At 40.8% G+C, this 20,689-nt stretch overlaps 4 protein-coding genes across 4 annotated transcripts in view; 2 read left to right on the top strand and 2 right to left on the bottom strand.

The window, feature by feature from the left end:
- The first annotated feature begins 3,353 nt into the window (after positions 1-3,353).
- Positions 3,354-7,806, top strand: LOC141619579 (zinc finger CCCH domain-containing protein 8-like). The gene is made up of 8 exons (XM_074436592.1): positions 3,354-3,573; positions 4,284-4,742; positions 4,842-4,916; positions 5,359-5,472; positions 5,574-5,891; positions 6,352-6,618; positions 6,725-6,991; positions 7,373-7,806. The coding sequence occupies exons 2-8, from the start codon at positions 4,311-4,313 to the stop codon at positions 7,526-7,528; spliced, it is 1,629 nt and encodes a 542-aa protein (XP_074292693.1). The 5' UTR covers positions 3,354-3,573; positions 4,284-4,310; the 3' UTR covers positions 7,529-7,806.
- An 838-nt stretch (positions 7,807-8,644) lies between these two features.
- Positions 8,645-13,604, bottom strand: LOC141619603 (proteasome subunit alpha type-5). Its single transcript, XM_074436624.1, has 10 exons — positions 13,495-13,604; positions 11,768-11,807; positions 11,564-11,645; positions 11,351-11,431; positions 10,822-10,935; positions 10,613-10,714; positions 9,817-9,875; positions 9,553-9,655; positions 9,000-9,065; positions 8,645-8,896 (listed from the first exon to the last, which is right to left on the bottom strand). Exons 2-10 carry the CDS (start codon positions 11,779-11,781, stop codon positions 8,804-8,806), a joined length of 714 nt encoding a protein of 237 aa, XP_074292725.1. The 5' UTR covers positions 11,782-11,807; positions 13,495-13,604; the 3' UTR covers positions 8,645-8,803.
- The window catches only part of LOC141619599 (cysteine synthase), a 44,658-nt gene continuing 37,272 nt past the window's right edge, over positions 13,304-20,689 (top strand). Inside the window, exon 1 of the mRNA XM_074436615.1 lies at positions 13,304-13,314. The gene's annotated coding sequence lies outside the window, so the exon portion shown is untranslated. The remainder of the gene's footprint in view (positions 13,315-20,689) is intronic.
- Positions 14,670-20,127, bottom strand: LOC141621071 (uncharacterized). Its single transcript, XM_074437786.1, has 3 exons — positions 18,793-20,127; positions 15,869-18,649; positions 14,670-15,755 (listed from the first exon to the last, which is right to left on the bottom strand). The coding sequence occupies exons 1-3, from the start codon at positions 20,125-20,127 to the stop codon at positions 14,670-14,672; spliced, it is 5,202 nt and encodes a 1,733-aa protein (XP_074293887.1).

Below are 20,689 nucleotides of genomic sequence, written 5' to 3' on the forward strand. Positions count from 1 at the left end.
AAAAACCGTGTATTTATACACTACAATTTAAGCCGTTCTGGAGGTCGTAACGGACCCTGTTTCTTTTTCTCCAATTTTTCTATCACGCGTCGTCCGAGATCATTTCAGTAGTTAACCTATTCGATTTCAGTCTCAAATAACGAGTATTAATACATTATTCACGATTATGCGAGGTTCGACGAATGCTGGTTTATGGCATACCGGCACCCCCAAATGTCTTTCGTTGCTACTCAAATTTTGTGTGGTCGCTTTATCTGACCCGAGGATCTTTTTGTGTGATTTCTGGAGAATTTTGTTACGGGACCCTGGAATCCCGAAAAATCGTGTATTATACACTTCAATTTGAGCCGTTCGTGAGGTCGTACCGGACCCTGTTTATTTTTCTCCCGGTTTTTCTATCAAGCGTCCGAGGTCATATCAAGAGTTAACCTATTCAATTTCAGCTTCAAATAACGAGTATTAATACATTTTTCACGAGGTTTGACGAATGCTGGTTTATGGCATACCGGCACCCCCAAATGTCTTCCGTTGCTACTCAAGTTTTGTGTGGCCACTTTATCAGAGCCGAGGAACTTTCTATGTGATTTCCGAAGAATTTTCTTCCGGGACCCTGGAATCCCTAAAAACCGTGTATTTATAACACTACAATTTAAGCCGTTCTGGAGGTCGTAACGGACCCTGTTTCTTTTTCTTCAATTTTTCTATCACGCGTCGTCCGAGATCATTTCAATATTTAACCTATTCGATTTCAGTCTCAAATAACGAGTATTAATACATTATTCACGATTATCCGAGGTTGACGAATGCTGGTTTATGGCATACCGGCACCCCCAAAAGTCTTTCGTTGCTACTTAAATTTTGTGTGGTCACTTTATCTGACCCGAGGATCTTTTTGTGTGATTTCCGGATATATTTTGTTAGGGGACCCTGGAATCCCGAAAAATCGTGTATTATACACTTCAATTTGAGCCGTTCGTGAGGTCGTACCGGACCCTGTTTATTTTTCTCCCGGTTTTTCTATCAAGCGTCCGAGGTCATATCAAGAGTTAACCTATTCGATTTCAGCCTCAAATAACGAGTATTAATACATTTTTCACGATTATCTAAGGTTCGACGAATGCTGGTTTATGGCATACCGGTACCCCCAAATGTCTTCCGTTGCTACTCAAATTTTGTGTGACCACTTTATCAGAGCCGAGGAACTTTCTATGTGATTTCCGGAGAATTTTGTTCCGGGACCCTGGAATCCCGAAAAACCGTGTATTATATATACACTTTAATTTGAGCCATTCAGGAGGTCGTAACAGACCGTGTTTCTTTTTCTCCCAATTTTTCTATCACGCGTTCGAGATCATTTCAGGAGTTAACCTATTCGATTTCAGCCTCAAATAACGAATATTAATACATTATTCCCGATTATCTGAGGTTCGATGAATGCTGATTTATGGCATACCGGTATCCCCAAATGTCTTCCGTTGCTACTCAAATTTTGTTTTTGGCCACTTTATCAGAGCCGAGGAACTTTCTATGTGATTTCCGGAGAATTTTGTTCCGGGACCCTGAAATCCCGAAAAACCGTGTATTATACACTTCAATTTAAGCCGTTCGAGAGGTCGTACCGGACCCTGCTTCTTTTTCTCCCGGTTTTTCTATCACGCGTCCGAGGTCATTTCGGGAGTTAATCTATTCGATTTCAGTCTCAAATAACGAGTATTAATACATTTTTCACGATTATCTAAGGTTCGATGAATGCTAGTTTATGGCATACCGGTGATATTTAACTCGTCACAACCTAGTGACGAATATATCCGTCACAAGAAAGACTTATTATTAATACTTATATCAGCTAAGTACGGCCACAACTTGGTCAGCTGCATGTCAAGCCATAAAAGAGACACCATATGTAAATACAAATTAATTAAGTCGGTTGACTTTGAAACTTAGGCTTCGTTTGGTTCATACGGGAATCAAATGCATGTGTTAATTTGCAATGCATGGGAGTTTAATTCCAACATCAAAATTCACATGAATAATAAGAATTTGTTTGGTTGTCATGTTGGAGTTCTATTCTCCTAGGAGTTTCTAATGACCATGAGGGGGGTAGGTAGTTAAATTCTTCCATCATGCAAGAGTTTGAAACTCCTTAGAGTTTGAAACTCTCCCATTTTACAAAAAATGGGGTAACCAAACAACCTCCAAAAACCACAATTCGTGGGATTTTAGAATTCTCATGAATTTGGTGGGCAACCAAACGAGGCTTTAGACATTTTGGGGAGTTGGAGTCTGGGTGGTATGGTGGTTAGTTTGATCGTGGTTGGCATGAGTAATTGAGATAAAATGAAAAAATAAGTCATTAGATTGACAGGGATACAGTGATTATTTATATCTATAATTGAGTAAATCATATCTATAAAAGGAATAAGTCTTCCTTAATATCAACATTATCCGTTTTAAGGGTGAGACGAGTTAGGTCAATACCATATTGTATGAATATGGAGGAATCGATACCTATATGGTAAAACCAATCTAGGCGGCAAAAAGAGAATAGGAGGATGGTAAAACGACTAGATGTGAAAAATGCATATTTAAAAAATTGATTATATGTGAGTTCCAAATCCCAATGAACCTACTCATTCCCCAATATTACACTATAAACCTATTCTAAATATTTATTCTCTCATATTCCAAACAACCATTAAATCCAAATATTCACTCACTCAATTTATTCTTCCTAACTCAACCATTTTTATCTATTGTTTAAGTGGTAATATATTGATCCATTAACTGAACATGTAACAAACTGAAAGATGTTATCATTTCGTAAATAAGGACGTCCTTCTTACACTTAAAAGAAGCTCCCGAAGAACACAAGTATTTTCCATACGTGATAGCGTGCAAACAACGCACACCAGGTCAAAAGAGGATGACCAAAATGGAAATGTGGGTTTGGGCCGGGTTAGTATGTAAAAACGGCCCATATGGATGGGTTGGGCAATTGGGTCAAATACATGGGCCTATTTAACAAGCTCAAACCGTATTTTGATCTAACTCATAGTCAACCTGACCCGCATGATCCGACCGCCCGATCCGTTTGGCAAGTATGGATACTCTATGGGCCTACGGGTAGAGCTGTTCATGGGTCGTCTCGTCCGTTGAATCCGGCCCATCTCGCCCGCTAAATAAGCGGGTACGGACAAGGCTTTTCTAGAAAAATACAAAGGCCCAGCCCACTAACCCGTCCCAAACCCGTTAACCTGCTTGTATATGGGCCAAAAATTAAACATGAGCCCGACCCATACAACCCAAACCCGCATTTGAACAACTCTCACTATGGGCTATGGCCTCCTCATGTCATGCTAGGGTAGTAGAGTGAATGAATATGGAGAGGTGCAATTGCAAACTCCTCTAATCTCTGCAATTCTCTTTTCCTTTCATTTATGATTATGATTATGATTATGATTTCCCCCTTTTAAATTTCACCTATTTTTACGTAAAAAGCCATTGCTTTCACATATAATCTAGGGTTTTCAAATCAAAGAAAACCCTAAGATTACTACAAGCTGCAAATTCAGGGTAATTCCCAATTACCACTTCTCTACTTGATTTTTTTGCAATGTGGGTTGTTTAGTTTATAATCAAATTTTGAAATTTGTCATATTAATTGTTGGGTACTTTGATTTTCATTGATTTATTGTTAAATTAATGAACTTTTTTAGTAAATAGATGCTTTTAACCATGTAGTTAGTCTTGTGTGAGACGGTTTTACACAAACCGGAACATAACCATATTTGTGTTAAACCATGAAAGTTTTGATCTTTTTTGGTTTCTGTGAATCTGTGATTGTTTTTGTGTATAATTTGTGTAATTGAGGAAGTGGGTTTTGCTGTACTCCGCCTTTTTGTTTTGAAAGGTGTCTGGAGAATATTTATAAAGTGAAATTGGAGGCTCTCCACTAACCAATGTGTTATATATTCGTTCACAGTTTGTCTTTCTTAAGACGGTTATTTAAGACTCATATGCTCGCCTTTAAGAAGAATTTGTGTTTCATTTAATTTAATACCAAATACAGCTGTGTTTTTTATTCAAGTAGGTATATGTTTAGTACTTAAGTAGTTAAGTACTTAGTTTATGTTAACCATGGAATATTATTTGAGACGGTCTAGCTTAATATGGTCGTCTTTCATGTTATGTGGTTTATTTAATGTTAGCTACGGACTTGAGCGAGATGGATAGTATATTAACTAGAAAGCTAATGTTTTTGGGCGGTGATTATTTCTGTTCAGTGTTTTGTTAAGAAGTTATAGAAGGATATGGGGAGCTGGGGAGATGAAAGTTGTGCATTACTTGAACCTCAGAATGCAATTGATAAGGATGTCTTATCTAATGGGATCTGTCATGATCAAAATGACGTCAAGGTTGACGTTGAGGTTGGGGATGTTAATGGTGTTGGTGATGAGTGTCGTGATCATGAAAGCAATGTAGTCACAGAGGAAGGGACACTTGTTCAACAGTTTGAGAGGCTAGAGTTTCGGAACAATGAGAGTGATGGTGCCAAGATTGAGGAAGAAAATAGAGAAGATGAAAAACAAGGAGAATATGATGATGGCGAGGTGGGGAAAAAACAAGTTTGCCCCTTGCCCTTGAGGCTTTATGCTGTCGATTGCTCCCATTATTTGAAGACTGGGACTTGCAAGTTTGGGCAAAACTGTAGGTTCAATCACCCATCACTGAGGGTTTATCAGGTATACCAGTTTAGGATTGACTTGGTGTACTTAGTATAATTGTTAATTTCTTGAAGTTTTGTGATGCTGACATAAGGATGTTTGTGTTCCATTGTTTAGCCTGTCGCGAACAAGGAGAAAGGATTTGAACAGAGCAATGGATCTTCTGGTGATGCGGGGAAGGTTGAATGCAAGGTGGTTTCTCTACTAATTTAGAGGAAGATTTAGCGTTTTAGTGCAGTTGATTTAAGCATGAGTACTTGTGATATTTTATTTGTGTTTTGGTTCATTTCTGATTGAATAGATGTACTATGGCCTTGACCTTGACCTTGACCTTCTCCGGTTTCTTAATTCCATTAATGCTGTTTATGAGTATATTAAATGTGCACGAGTTTAGATAGCAGTATCCACCCACTTATCTAGCTGCTGCCATCTCTTGATTTATTCTAATTGCATTTCTGTATCAAGTTGTCGTGAAGCCGTGAAGGTAAGTTAGTAAATAAACGACTAGCAACCTGTCATATAACATCAAACATTGTCTGCAGATATAATCACTCTGCTGTAAATTTTCGTTCATTTACGACACTTCTGTTATTATCATTGAAACTAAACTTCAGTCGGCGTTTATCTGATTCAGTACCAAACACAAGGAAGGTGCAAGTATGGAGATGCTTGCAGAAATAATCACTCTGCACCTAAAGTTGATGAGGAACGACTAAAGCTTAACTTTCTCGGTTTACCATTAAGACCCGTAAGTTTATGTTCTTTATTTCTGGTCATTTCTTGTTCCTTGCATCCAATATTTCTAAGCTAACATAAGAAATTATTGATTGTTTTATTTATTCACCTCAGACGGCACAAGAGTGCACCTTCTACTTGCGCAATGGCTCCTGTGCCTATGGTATTAATTGCAGGTTCCACCATCCTGATCCCAGTCCAACCACAGTTCCCGAGTCTGGAAATTCCCTTGAAAATGGCAGTTCTATGAGGGATGGTTTCAATTTACCTAGAAATTATGCCTGTGAACCAATGCAGTCTTTTGGTGGGGAGTCACAGGGAACACGAGAGCTGTCAAATGGCATGAACGCGAGGGATGGTCCGCCTGATGCGCCCGAAATGAGGTCTTATCATCAAACTATGGCCCCAACCCCTGGTTTTAATCAAAGCCAGGTAAAGTAATTTCGAGCAAATTTATATAACGTGGCCTAGCTTCACTGTTTCCGTTTGCTTCTGAAGGGATGAAATACTTGTCATACTCCATATTTATCTTTAGTATGACCAAATTCAGAGACGGAAAAAGACTTAAGCCAACTGAAGGTCTTAGAACACCCGTGGTAATAAATTTCCGTATGATACTAGTTCTCGGAATCATTTGTTGCAGTATAATAACTGTGGTAGCTCTGCAATGCAGCTGAAGCTTTTAGAACACTTATGGTAACAAATCTCTGTTTGATACTAGAACTGAGAGTTGCAACACGATCTCGTGGTAGTTCCTTAAATGACGGCTATGCGTAGAGTTGAGTTTGATATCTTTTTGCAGTGGGGGGTCGTATATTCTCCATCTACTACTTTATACGATCTTGATATGGTTACTTGTAGAGTTTTAAATTCTCTTCTTTCATCTGCTTAGGTCACCAGTTCTTTACCGGCTAACAAATTCCCTCTTCCTCACCAAGTTTTTAACAATATCTCGAAGAGAGTAGATCCATCGGCACATTATGAAAACCTGATGCAAGTTGATGAGTTTCCTTTACGACCCGATCAACCTGATTGTGACTATTTTATGAAGACCGGTAACTGCAAGTACAGATCGGCCTGCAGATATAACCATCCAACACGTCAAGCGTCCAAGCTACGTCTGCCTCCTCGTATTTCTAACGGCCATTACTCTAGACCTGTATGTCTTCATTCCGTTCCCCTTGAATCTTACTACCTTTTCACTATGTACATAGTTGAGCAATCGTACTCATGACCTCGGTTTTTGTAATATTATATTTTTGTAGGCACCAATGCTACCTGCAGAAACTTCTCAGCATCATAATCCATATTCCGACAGTATGAAGAAAAATGGAATGTCTTTTGCTAATCATCAGAACCATCAAATGGAGAACGGAGAGTTTCCTGAACGACCAGAACAGCCTGAGTGTGAGTACTACATGAAAACAGGCCAGTGTAAATTCTTGTCCGCTTGTCGATACAACCACCCTAAGAACCGAGTGCGTACTTCAACACAATATGCTCTTAATGAAAAGGGCCTTCCTTTAAGACCTGTAAGTTCTCTTGTTGCTGAACAGTTGCTATTTTTTATTATTTTTCTGTTTATTTATTTATTTCATCAAGTCTTGTGCTAACCCCGTTCGTTAATTGAGGGTTTTAAAGAGAAAGGGAGGGAAAGGTAAAGGAACAATCCCCCCCCCCAACTCCCTCTCCATTTCCGACTATCCTGCCCTTCCCTCCCACAATTGTATCCGAACAAAACTCAAAGCCCCGAAATATGTATAAAAGTTCCTGTCCTCTCGAGCATAATACATTTTCCCTTCGAGTACCGAGATCCGGGAATCCTAATTTCTTGCATCTCCTCTCTTTCTTATTTGCACGATAATTATCGTCTTTTTATATGGCAATTACTGAACTATTCTGTTAAACATCAGGGCGCCAAACTTTGCCGGAACTATGAGCAGCAAGGGGTGTGTAAGTATGGTGTTGATTGTCTATACAATCACCCATATGATTATTTAACCAGAAGCAGCGGTCACTACCACTATGGGTCGTCCAACGGCCAACAATGTCAAGTCAGCTTGGGATGATGGCTGGGGAATGTAATTGCATCGAATTAAGACCTATCGAGATTTTGGGGATCAATGTCGAAGGAGTGCTAACGACAGTTTTTGCTAGCTAATTAGCTGCCTATACCCGATTTATTTATTGAGCTAACATGCAATTTTTTGTGGTTGCTGCTAATCATTCATTTCAGAAAATGATTCTGATAAAACACGAATCGTGTCCTAATCGACATACATTACTATGTTAATCGCGCTATTTGTTAATATAGCCAATTGGAATGACAAACAGAGATTTTAGAGGGAACACAAATTCTTGTTTCAGACGGACACTTTTGGTCTTATTTGTCAGACGGATAAAATATTGCCATTTTTTAAGAAAATGTAACCAATTAAATCACAAAATGTTATGACTAGAGGTGTCATTTTTTTACCCTGAAAATGATGTGAACAATAATGGTAACATGTTATCAGAAAATAACATTTTATTGTAAAATGATGACATATTACCCGTCTTATTTTAGACCAAAAGCAATGGTCTTAAGAAAAACGGACCGCTCTTCTTGTTCATTCTGTTCAGCTTTATATATGCATGCTCATTTGTCATTGTTTACGGTTTTAAAGTGTCGCAAATAGTGTTTTTGAGGAGTATTTTGATCAAAGCTAAACAAATAATTGGGAGAGTACATAATACATAATAAATACATTTAACCAAGATAAAGTTATACAAACATCTAATTTGAATTGAAATCATGCTTAAAACATGTAAACTCTAATTATTGTTTGTGCTAATTGCCAAATACCCGGTGTGACGTATACTGCAAGCAATGTTACCCACACTCGATTACAAGTCTCTTGACACAGGTTTGTCATGCGTGTTCATGTCTGAGTGTCGGGTGTCAGACATGATTATGCGAAATATTGATAAGAGTTGGAAGTGATATCGACTGCAAGTTGTTGGTCAGAAACAGGCCTAACGGTTGCATTATTCATGTTCATTCATGTGAGTATACGACTCTTCCTAGTCCCAAACCCAACCAGACATGACCCAACCCGACTGACCCGATTGCCACTTCTAGTTGCAATACGGAAACAGTACAGAAACTGAAATAGCAAATCCGGAGAAGAGTCGGGAGGCCAAAATCAGTCTGAAAACCATAATTTCAATTTTCAACGAATTTAACCACGAAAGTATCTTCCTTAATCCTAAGCAGACAAATCCACCATGGTGCAATACCCAAATGAAAAATATCGATAATACACGAAAATGAGTTTCTGGTAGACAACTCTAAAAGGACCCCCTTATAGGCGGTTGATGACAGCTTCGACTTCAGCTGGAGTATATAGATGGTAGGTTGGAGAAACCCTTGCAATGTCAACATTGTTTGGAGTAACCTATGAGAGAAGACGAGGATAATTACAGTTGGGAAGTAATCAATCACTATTTAAAGACAGTCGAGAGAAAATGAGAAATTGGAAAAGAAGAAAGAAATGCTACCTTTTCTTCCATAACTTGCTTCAAAATGGAAAGAGCAATTGTCTCAGCTTCTTGAAAAGTTAAATCCTGGTGACGGAATCAAACCACAAATGAGTAGTCAGTGTATGTCCCAAATTTTTGAATTTACAATGAAGCCAAACACTCGCTATTCTCTGGCTACATACAATATTCTAGAGTAGACGATGATGGAGTCTATGCAAGAGTAACCAATCAGACTGTCTCAGGCAAGGAGAAAGGACCGTTTCTTTCACTTTCGCAATTACAATTTGATCGGCAATGCTTTATGATTATACATCAATACATATACCAGTGTGATTGGAATGCTTTATCAAAAATTAGACATCCACTATGAAGTCTTTCACTTTGACCAACACACAATATGACTAGGTACAACTTTTCTTCAAGTGACAAAATGAAAGTAGTTGTTTCCGAAAAGAAACAAAAAAACTCAAAAACATACGACTGATTTTATATTATTTATATACGAAGAATTAATAGTCAAAACCGGAGACAAAAAACGAAATAGAGATAATAACACAGCCAAGGAACATACATTTCTGTACTGTTCCTGCAAGGAGCTATCTGCACCTTCAGAACCTGATCCAATGGCCTTAGCACTGCATTGCCAAAATGTACCAGATGGATCTGTGTAATACCTGTAGCGTAGAGAAACCAAATTACAAAATTATTACAAACTAATACTACATAACAGGTACCGCATACATGAACTACACTGACAAATATCCTAGTTCAGGTTTGATATCAAGGAAAAGATGGAGCTGAAAAGCAAATTAAATCATAGTGGAATTGTACTCACAAGCTCGGCCCATTCTCATCATGGCCCGCAATGAGGAGAGATACACCAAATGGGCGTGACTGTAGAAGCATAAGAGACATTGCGTAAGAGACTAATTTATTTTTTTTGAACAAAAAACAAAGAAACATGAACAGTCAGGTGGAGCAACTGTACATCTGAAAATAATGTCAAAATCTTAGTAAATAACCATATATTTCTAGATTTAAGAGCTCCTTAAAAATACTTGCAATATCCCATGTGTGGCTTATACTCCCTTCGTTTCAGTGTATCACTTAACTATCCCATTGTTCCCAATCCTAACAAAAATGAAAAATTCGGACTAATTGCCGGAAATGAAAGAGTATAATGAAACAGTTAGAGCACTATCAACTACAACATATGAGGTAGGATAATAATTTGTGTTCCACAATAATTTGGGTGAAATAACACGAGTCATAATTTGAACAGAGACTACGAGGTGTACAGCAGGTTTTAAACTTATATAACATAAGAATATTGCAAGATATAACCATAATCAAATATTGTTCCTTGATACTAATAAAACAAACTATCGCTGTTTGAACTTTATAAAACAATTCGGTTTTTCTATTTGCTGCATCATTTTAACTGGAAATTTCTCTTTAGTATCACAGTGGTAGGGAAAAGATAACAAATTCTACATCCATTATTGACATTAGATCAAACAAAATATGTTAGGGAATTAGTTTTCTCTTCTATACCACAACAGAACAAACAAAGGGTACCATTCAAGAACAAATTAACAGAAGGGAGGCAAAACAAAAAAAGGATAAGTCACCATAGACTCTTCATCTCCTTCACCAAAACGCAGTGCTAAATCACATAGAGCTTGTGTAGTAGATTCAACTGTCATAGGTTCACCATATGAAAATCTATGATTCTGTTGCACCGGAAAATTGAAATCATTAGTTGACCCATCTTTACTGCAACAGTGTACTCACGAGAACAAATTACAGTAACACGCGATATGATGCCAGACAATAGTACCTGTGTCTCCACCCTAGCATGCTCCACAAGTGTCCGAGCATCAGCAATCAATCCACTCATGGCACATCCTATATGCTCATCAATTTCCATTATTTTTTCAACACTGCTAGGTTCCTGAAAGAATTAGTAATTTCTTCTTAAGATATCGTTACAGACACCGAAATCCAATTTTTTCACAGGTAAAATTGATTTCCTAAGGGTTTAACCTGCACACAAATGGATCTCCAAGACAGTCGAACATCTTGTTTCTAAGCATAGTAATCACACAATTGCCACAGCATAATCCGGAATTCAAACCCAGTTACAGAGACACACATAGATGCATATGGCAGTTTACATAATCGCATGTCTTGAAGAAAATAAATATGAATGCATCACCATATGCCATAATCCTGAATTCAAACCCAATGACTCTTACCGTAGGTGACTTAACAAGGAAAGAAAGATATGAAGTACTCCTTTAGGGTAAGACAGAAGTTTTTTGTGTAACACTCAAATAATAATATTCATAGATAAAGCATTTTTTTACCAGCAATGGAGAGGTGATACGTTTTTCCACAGCAAGGACAACTCCTTCCTTGGTCTTCAACCCGATTGCTGTTGAACCCAGCTGTAGAAAGAATAAAGATGAACATATCATCACTAAAAGTTAAAGTTCACTGAGTAGGTAACTGACAATGGCACAAAAAGAATGCAAGAAGACACAATTCCAGCTCAAAAGCTTCAAAAAAGAAGTTAATACCTTGATAGCCTCAATGGCATATTCAACCTGAAACAATCGTCCTTCAGGGGAGAAAGTGTTGACTCCTCTATCATACTCAGTCCTAATACATGAAATAAATAACACGTCAATATTGTATCACAATCCAAAGAATAAAAATTTACTGAAGTGATAGGGGTTTTCTCACATGAACAAAACAAAAGAATGAAGAAAACTGTATCTTACCTTGTGAGAAACATATTTATTTCAGAAAAAAGTCAACTGTCTGAAAACAAAGAAAACAGAAAAGTTATTAGTGACGGAATGTACTATATGCTACTTGGAAAGCGGTAGAAATTTTGAATTATTATATTGAAATCCGGCATCACTCGGCAATCGGCATGTTATAAACTTTTTAGAAAATTAAATTTGTAGTATATGCGATTACTTCAAGGAAGATGAAAAAGGCAAAGCACAGGATAATGTAAAATCATTTGCACCAATATTTACCACCTTAACAATCTATAGTTAAGTCCTTCACATACCAGCTGCACAGAAGGTATGACTTTACATCGCCGGAGCCACGCCCACGAGACAAAATAAGGCGTCACTCCCATTTGACATTTTAACAAGGACATCCACCTTCTAAGGTTGTATAGCTAAATCCTTTCCCCTACCAGACAGTCGGCAGATATAACTTTCGGTGTCCAAAGCCATACCAAATATTAAAAACTAAAAACAAGGCATCTCTCCCTTTAACCTTTAAATTAGCACATCCACCTACTCAAGATTCTATAGCTAAATGCATTCAATTCCGGCTTAACCGCAAGTACGTCTTTTGGTGTCCAACAATTGAACCCCTTACACACAACCACAAAAATAAGACGCTGCTCCCATTTAACCTAGCATATCCACCTTCTTAAAACACTATTTCTAAACCCTTTCAGACCACCCGCAAAGTGTTTGACTCTCTGTGTCCAAAGCGTACCCACTTGCACAAAAGAATACGGCACCGCTCCCATTTAATCCTTAACTAGCATCCAAGCGTTCATGACAACCAATGAAAACTGCCATACAAAATCTAATCTACACAGTACCTAACAAAAATACGACCTTAAAGACTACTACTAATATGAAGTCTACAAACAGATGTTTCAAACCAGCTAACAACAAAGACAAACTTGGCCGCCCTACTTAAAATCAGGCTTAAATCTCGAGGATTCCTAGGATCCTAAACCACAACTCTTCTCACCCTAGGGCCTAGATTAGTATGATCATCATCGAACGTGGCAATGTTTTGAATCACTAAACTAGTAAACTTTGGGACCAATGCAAGGCATCAATCAAAATACTGTTGGTTCTAGTTAAAATTGTGTTAAAGGATGTCACAAACCTGATCATGACCATTACTACTACACCTCACAGACCTACATAACATCGGTGGATCTACATTAAACCACTCGAAATCCCTGAATACCCAAAACCTAAATTCCTCTTCTCTATTACATTTTGCTAATTCACAAAAAGATGATTAAAATCTCCTCCCTTCGTCTCTCTCAATTAGTCAATTGTATACTTTGTGAGCAAACTATCGAACTCCCCAAATACCCAAAACCTAAGTTCCTCTTCTTTTTCTTAAAAAAATCTACTCCCTCCGTCCCAATCATTTGCAAACACTCGAAATCACCAAATACCCAAAACCTAAATTCCTCTTCTTTTTCTTATTTTACTAATTCGCGAGAAATCCTAAAATCTACTCCCTCCGTCCCAATCACTAGTTCACTTTATTACTCTTCGTGAGCGGTATTTTAATCAAACGTAAACAACTGACTGATACCGTAAACAAGATTTGGGGATTACATAGAATTCCAATTGCATACTTAAAACAGCAACAAATTAACAATTAAAACGTAATGTAATGACGATGTAACAAATTTTAAAGTTGTTAAAAAGAGAGATGATCAAGGAATTACCAGATCTTTGATAAGCTGAATCGCACGATCTATTACTTTTGTTGGATCAATTTCGATTTCAATTTTCTAGGGTTTATGATTTTAGGATTTAGGAATATTAGATTAGAAGTGAAATGTCAGGAGTAATCTTATTTTATATGCCCACGAAAGAGTACGTAATTTTATCAATTGGATTAATTTAGTGTTAACTTTTTTCGTCTTTTGTCACCGGATCTGCCAGACGGATCAATCGAATTGGATGAGTTTCAATTCAAATATTTGCATTGAGTCGGGCTCAGTTTAGATGTTCTGTTATCAAGTTATATATGAAAGAGGTTAGAATACGACAGTAAAAAATCGGGGTGAAATTGATTGGGTCGGTCAATCGAGTTGCACGCCAACTTTAGGTTTTAGATTTGGTACAACCGTGTTATTCGAGACTATTTGATTTTGCCAAATCTACGCAGTTTTTTATACAAATATTTTATATGTACATAATTTACTCAATTATGTATATGAATGAAAATTTTACCCTTCTATTTCAACATCTATCTATATTTTTTAATTTAATCAACTCTTCCTCCACTTTTTAACCACTCAATCACCGCACCACCCCCACCCATTGCCCCTCCCTTGTGGCCGTTAGACCCCCCCCCCCCCCCCCCCTCTCTCTCCCACTCGCCATGTCCGCCTTGACCCAAATCTCGCCACCCCTCCCTACCCCCGCCACCACAAACCACACCCTCGACCACCAGGACACTTCACTCTGACCCGCCCCTCCCTCGACTACCCTGCCACCTCAAATCCCCGCGCCCTTTCACGATATGACCATCATCGCGGATCCCCCCCCCCCCCTCATGCACCCACCTAAGTTGACCATCTCAAGCCCCCGTTTCTCCTTGAATGTCGGCCTACCAACGACTCTCCACTTACCAGACGACCACCCCCTTTGCCACCATCAGTCCCCTCCCTCACCATCTTTATTACATCACAATTAGTTATAACTAAACCGATCAAATCTCCACGTACACAATTAGTTATAGCTAAACCAAACAAATCTCCACGAAATTGTTACTTTAAGACAGATTATTACATTAGCAATAGTTAATTACCGTCTCTCTGTGGATTCGATACCTTTCTTCCCTTGACTATTAGTTAGTATTTTTTTTTTTTTTTGAAGGGAAAGCCCGAGGGCCTTACTGTATTAAACGAGAATCAAAACAAACCGCATTGTTCGCAGCCGGTGGTAAAACATCCGACCACACAAATCTACCAACTACTCTAGGTAAAGGATGCGCTAAATAATGAGCCACACTATTGTTTTCACGGCTCGTATACGACCAAACAACAGATGAAAAGGAATTGCATAAAAATAAAATGTCCTGTAACACTAGCGAGAACATGCTCCGCCCCGTATCCTTCTTCTTGAGTCTTTCGATGACCGGCAAACAATCACTCTCCATCACAATCTTGGAATGCCCTCTCCTCGCAGCTTCATTAATTCCTTCCAAAATAGCCACCGCTTCCGCCATTTGTGAGTCCCATTGTTGTTCCTGCACAAGAGAAACACCCCATAGAACCGCTCCCCTCTCGTCCCTACATACCACACCAACACTCATTCCCTCGCCATCCGTTAGACCTGCGTCCACATTGACCTTGACAAACTCCGGTGGGGGTATCACCCACACCTCCCTAGCCACACCTCTCTCCCTGCCCAGCCTACCATTTCCCTGCCCATCTCCGCCAAAACCTCCCCCTTCCATTTCATCCATGACGTCCTTCACCCTACGAATGACCCACGCAACATCCACTTCCCTTTCGTCGAAAACAACCTTGTTACGGTGTTCCCAAATGGCCCAGCACCCTATCATGAATAACCCGTGTTCACGACACCCCAGCTCACGCCATCTAGCCTCGACCCAGTCCCGAATACCACCGCCTCCATTTCCTTCATCCCCAAGACCGATTCCCTCCCACACGCACTCAGCAAAGGCACAATCTCGAAAAAGATGAAGACTCGACTCATCATAATTATTACATAAAGAACAAAAAGAAGACTCACCTCGAACTCGAGACGCGATGTTCGCTCGTGTTGCTAAAGCCTCGCTGCAGAGTTGCCAAAAGAAAAGCTTCACACGGGGCCATACCGGGACTTTCCATAACCTATTCCAAAGCCATCTTTCTCGCTCCCAATTTGAAGCCCCTCCTATCTCCAGCTCCTCTCGGCCCCCAGCTAAAGTTCGATACGCAGACCGAACCGTATATATCCCATCCCGTTCATCCTTCCAATACCACGAATCAGCCGGTCTATAATGACTCAGACGAATGTTCTTCACACGCACACACTCGAAGGGAAGGAACACTGTGCTCAAAATCTCCTCATTCCACCCTCCACCCCAATCAGATCAGCCACCATCATGTTTTCTCGTCCCTGAACCCGCGGTGAGACAATGCGCCCAGTTTGAATCTCTGGCAGCCACGCATCCTCCCAAACCCGAGTGGATAGCCCATCACCAATGCGTTTCCTCCACCCATGCTTTAAAGCCTCACGAGCCTCAATAATGCCTCGCCACGTATAGCTCGGATTATACCCAAGGGTAGCAGACATGACATCGCCTGCGGGGTAGTATTTAGCACGCATCGTTTGAGCCCAAAGACCGTTAGGTTCAGTTAACAACCGCCAGACTTGCTTTCCTATAAGTGCCATATTGAACAAGTAAAAATCGCGAAACCCCATGCCCCCTAGGCTCTTGGAGCGACACAACTTACGCCACGAAACCCAGCTAATTCCCTTCTTCCCCTCCTCATGCCCCCACCAAAACCTCGATATCAAAGATCTGAGCTCCTCACAAAAATTGACGGGAATTTTAAAAATGCTCATTACATAGGTAGGGAGTGAATTGGCCACCGCCTTTATAAGAACCTCCCTACCCGCCCTAGACAATATTTTCCCTCGCCAACCGTTCAACCTCTTCGTTAACTTGTCCCTTAGGATATCCGTTAGAACTTTTTTGGAGCGACCCAGAACAGTCGGAAGCCCCAAATACCGCTCTTGTTCCTCAACTTCCACCACACCCAATCTCGTAGCCAGATTGTTCCTCTTTTGGATAGGAACACCCTTGCTAAAAGAGATAGTCGTCTTCTCCAGACTAACGAGTTGTCCCGAGGCATGTTCATACCGTTGTAAGATAGCATTCACCGCTTCAGCTTCTTCCATATTCGTTCGCATAAAAAAAATACTATCATCGGCAAATAAAAGATGCGATATAAGGGGGGCATTAGCAGCTACCCGGACACCGTGCAAACTTCTGACCTCCACAGCCCGCCTCATTAAACTCGATAATACCTCAGCACACAGAATAAAAAGGTAGGGTGAAAGAGGGTCCCCTTGTCGCAAACCCCGAGATGGTCTAAATTCCTCTGTCGGCATACCATTAATGAGAACGGAGAAAGACACCGAGGTAACACAGGCCATGACCCGCGAAACCCAGCTGCTATCAAAACCCATCGTGATCAAGACCCTCTTCAAAAATCGCCATTCAACTCTGTCATAAGCTTTCGCCATGTCAAGCTTAAGGGCCATAAACCCCTCGGTACTCCTCAAGTTTTTCATGTAATGGAAAACTTCAAATGCAATCATAACGTTATCCGAAATAGCACGTCCGGGGGTGAAGGCACATTGATTTTCGGATACTATCTCCCCGAGGAAAGGCATCAGCCGATTGGCAAGTACTTTGGAAACAAGTTTATACGCCACGTTACATAGACTAATCGGTCTAAAATCACGGATCTTGTCAGGAGCTTTTTTCTTGGGGATTAGTACAATGTTTGTTTTGTTCAGCTCACCAGGCGATCTCTCCCCTCTGAGAATTGCTAGGACCATCTCCGTCACAACTGGTCCAATAGTACTCCAATAAGTTTGATAAAATAACCCATTCATTCCATCTGGACCCGGAGCCTTCAGTGGATGCATTTGGTTCAGCGCATCAATCACTTCTTCTTCGCTATAATCGCGCCTTAGTGTCTCATTCATCTCATCCGTGACCCGTTGCCTAACCCCCTCCACAACATCCTCATCAATAACCGGATTATCCGTCGAGAACAGCTGATGAAAGTAATTGTTCGCAACACGACCCACAGCCACATCCCCATTCCTCACAACTCCCTCGTCATCTATTAATTTAGCAATGAAGTTCTTCTTCTTCAGTTCCCCCGCTCTAGTATGAAAGAATTTAGTGTTCTTATCCCCATCCTTAAGCCAGAGAGCCCGCGATCGTTGTCTCCAGTATTGCTCCTCTTGACGTCTTAATTTTGCAATATCGGCCACCAATTTCCGCCGCTGCTGAACGTTTGCAGCTGTTCTCCCCAACGTATCCAATCTGCCTAGCTGCTTATGTCTATTCACAATCCCTCGGCTAATTTTATTAATATTCATGCCCTTCCATTTTCGCAATTCAAAAGCACACTCCTCCAAAGTATCGACAAGACTCCCCCTCCCACGCTCCACTCTCCTTTCCACGGCCTCAACGCACCCTTCCTCACCGACCCAAATTTGTTCGAACCTAAAGCATCGACTCCCCTTCACTCCTTCCGCTCTACTGTTCAAGACAAGCTTAATCGGCGCATGATCGGACCACTCTCTATTAAGATACATAAGACGAGCATATGGAAACATATCCGTCCAAGAGGACGAACACAAAGCTCTGTCGAGCATACATTGTCGGTTAGCATCTCCCACTTGACCATTGTCCCACGAGAAATTATACCCTTCCCACGGCGTGTCACGCAATCCACACTCATCAACAACTGCCCGTAAATTGTTCATCTGCCTTTGTGGTCTGCTGCCCCCCTTCATCTCAGTTGAGAAGAGAATTTCATTAAAGTCACCGATACAAACCCAAGGCAAATGAGACTGCTTACTCAAAAGACGAAGGAGCTCCCATGAGAGGTGTCTCTCCGCTGTGACAGGCCAGCCATAAAAACCCGTAATTCTCCATTCCCCTTCCTCGCCTTTTACCCTGAAATCCATATGATGATTAGATGCAGACATAAAGGTACAGTCTATCTCCTTCTTCCATAGCATTGCCAAACCACCCGATCTTCCTACACTATCTACTTTTATACCGTAAAACTCATCAAACCTCTCCCTGACCCTCCGCAGTTCACGACCACTCAACTTAGTCTCACATAAAAATAGAATGGCCGGGGCCTCTCTCCGTACTAGAGCCCGAAGAGCTAACAACGTGTCGGGGTTGCCCAAGCCCCGACAGTTAATGCTTAGGATATTCATTGGGCCCGGCGGGGTTGATCTCCGTCAACCTCCGCCTCAGGTATAATGACGCCCCCGTCGTGAGTTTGCTTCGACTTCTTCTGCCCCCACTCAACATCTTGTTCCTCTCTCCTCCGCTTCACCAACTCGCTTTTGCCCTCCGTCATCCTCCCGTCAATCATTCTCCCCTCAGCCCTTGACCCTTGCTCATCTCCTGGTCTCCCCAGCCTCGTCCAACACCTCTGCCCTCCCATTGTTTGTTCTCTCATCCCTACACCAATCCCACCAACATGGTCACTCATGGACCCCCCACACCTATCCTCCATCCTTATCTCTCCCGTGGAGGTTAATTCCTCCAAAACACAGTTCCTTTGTACCTCTCCCTCCTCCTGTCCCTGCTGCCCACTACCCGTATTCTCCTCCTGATCATTCTCACTCTGGCCAACTCCACTTCCTTCTTGGGTCAGGTATGACCGTCCCTCACCTTGCCTCACCCCTTCTCCCATAGCATCTTTTTTCTCCTTCGTACCACTCTGCTCCTTCTTCTTAAAGCGAAAATTCAGAGCAATGTTTTCCAATTTCGCAATCATATTCGAGATGGCCTCCTCCGAATCTTTTTTACTAGCCTCATCAAAACTCGGTCTCAAATCCCTAGCAGCTCTACTAGTAGTACCCTCCTTATACGTTTTCACCACTTTCCATGGTGAAGCTCGAAGCCACTCCCCGAACTTCAAATCTTCCTCTTCGTACGGGCCATTTTCGCAGTCCTTCTCCCCATGTCCGATCAGTCCGCACCCATAACAGTAAGTCGGCAATCTTTCGTATTTGACGGTAAAGTTAATAGTACGGCCATCTCGAACTTTAATAGGCAGCTCAGCCTTCAAAGGTACCCGGATATCATACAACACCCGCACCCTAATCGCCCTATCGAGTTCAGGGTTAGGGCCATGTTCGAACCTCATAAACGTCCCCAGGCAGTTACCCAACCGTTGAGAATTCAATTGACTAGTGCGCCCCGCAATAGGGAGGTCATATATTCTCGTCCAGATGGGAAATAAATTGAGAGAAGCATCAGAAACTTTACCCGATTGGTTTGGCACGTCGAAACACCACATGAATTTGTCGAAGTGCCATGGCTGCCCTTCGAGCACTTTCGCCCTATCCTTCTCAGTCCCAAATCGAAAGATGAAAGTTTTGTCCTTCGAGTCAACTACGTTCCCCGCAATAGGCTTCGTCGGATTCCAAAGTTTTATCATTGTGTCAATAGCAGCTTTAATGTTTATTGCCCTTGTCGCCCACAATTTCCCAACAAGCAGTATCTTCTCCTCCTCGACCACCGTATTACCCTCATCCTCCCATTCAAATAACCCTTCATTCGACCCCATAGGCTCTTTCCCGTCCCGATGATGGCCCTGTGTGATCCGTTCTCCATTAGCACCTGCACACGAAAAGAAAGCAAAACAAAAACGAAAACCGCGAAACCCAACTCACGATCAAAGTCGTGAGCAAAGCCTCGAGAAAGAGGAGAAAAAACGAAGAAGATTAGACAGAAAACAAAGATTTTTTGACGGGAGCCCTAGGAAACCCTAGACAGTTTTTGCATTAGTAGTCCCATATTGATATTACTGCTGTATGATTGTTTTGACTATTAGTTAGTATTGAGCTAAGTTTACTTTGATTTAGGGAATACGACTTTACCCTTGTCAAACAAAGAAGACGATGTTTTAAAACTGGTTCAGCTTCTACTCTGGAGCCTACGTCCAATGTTATTTTCTTGTTTAGCTTGTTTACAAATTTATTTAAACTTACTAAACCCTTTTTCAATGAAAATAACTCGCCAACCAATTTTGGTTGCACTCAAGCCTAAAGTTACCCCACTTCAAGAGCTTTGTGTTCTATCTCATAGGCTTACAACAAAGTCTTTGAATCTCAATCATTCACTTAATG

This window comes from Silene latifolia, chromosome X (assembly GCF_048544455.1).
Source record: "Silene latifolia isolate original U9 population chromosome X, ASM4854445v1, whole genome shotgun sequence".
NCBI classification, from domain to species: domain Eukaryota; kingdom Viridiplantae; phylum Streptophyta; class Magnoliopsida; order Caryophyllales; family Caryophyllaceae; genus Silene; species Silene latifolia.

Coding starts and splice junctions, on each gene's coding strand:
- LOC141619579 (XM_074436592.1), top strand. CDS start 4,311: ATGGGGAGCTGGGGAGATGAAAGTTGTGCATTACTTGAACCTCAGAAT. Junction 4,743..4,841: donor CATCACTGAGGGTTTATCAG/GTATACCAGTTT, acceptor TCCATTGTTTAG/CCTGTCGCGAACAAGGAGAA. Junction 6,619..6,724: donor ACGGCCATTACTCTAGACCT/GTATGTCTTCAT, acceptor ATATTTTTGTAG/GCACCAATGCTACCTGCAGA.
- LOC141619603 (XM_074436624.1), bottom strand. Junction 10,936..11,350: donor GTATCACCTCTCCATTGCTG/GTAAAAAAATGC, acceptor TAATTCTTTCAG/GAACCTAGCAGTGTTGAAAA. Junction 10,715..10,821: donor ATGCTAGGGTGGAGACACAG/GTACTATTGTCT, acceptor CCGGTGCAACAG/AATCATAGATTTTCATATGG.
- LOC141621071 (XM_074437786.1), bottom strand. CDS start 20,127: ATGGGGTCGAATGAAGGGTTATTTGAATGGGAGGATGAGGGTAATACG. Junction 18,650..18,792: donor TCATTATACCTGAGGCGGAG/GTTGACGGAGAT, acceptor TGTGAGACTAAG/TTGAGTGGTCGTGAACTGCG. Junction 15,756..15,868: donor TGGTGGCTGATCTGATTGGG/GTGGAGGGTGGA, acceptor TGGTATTGGAAG/GATGAACGGGATGGGATATA.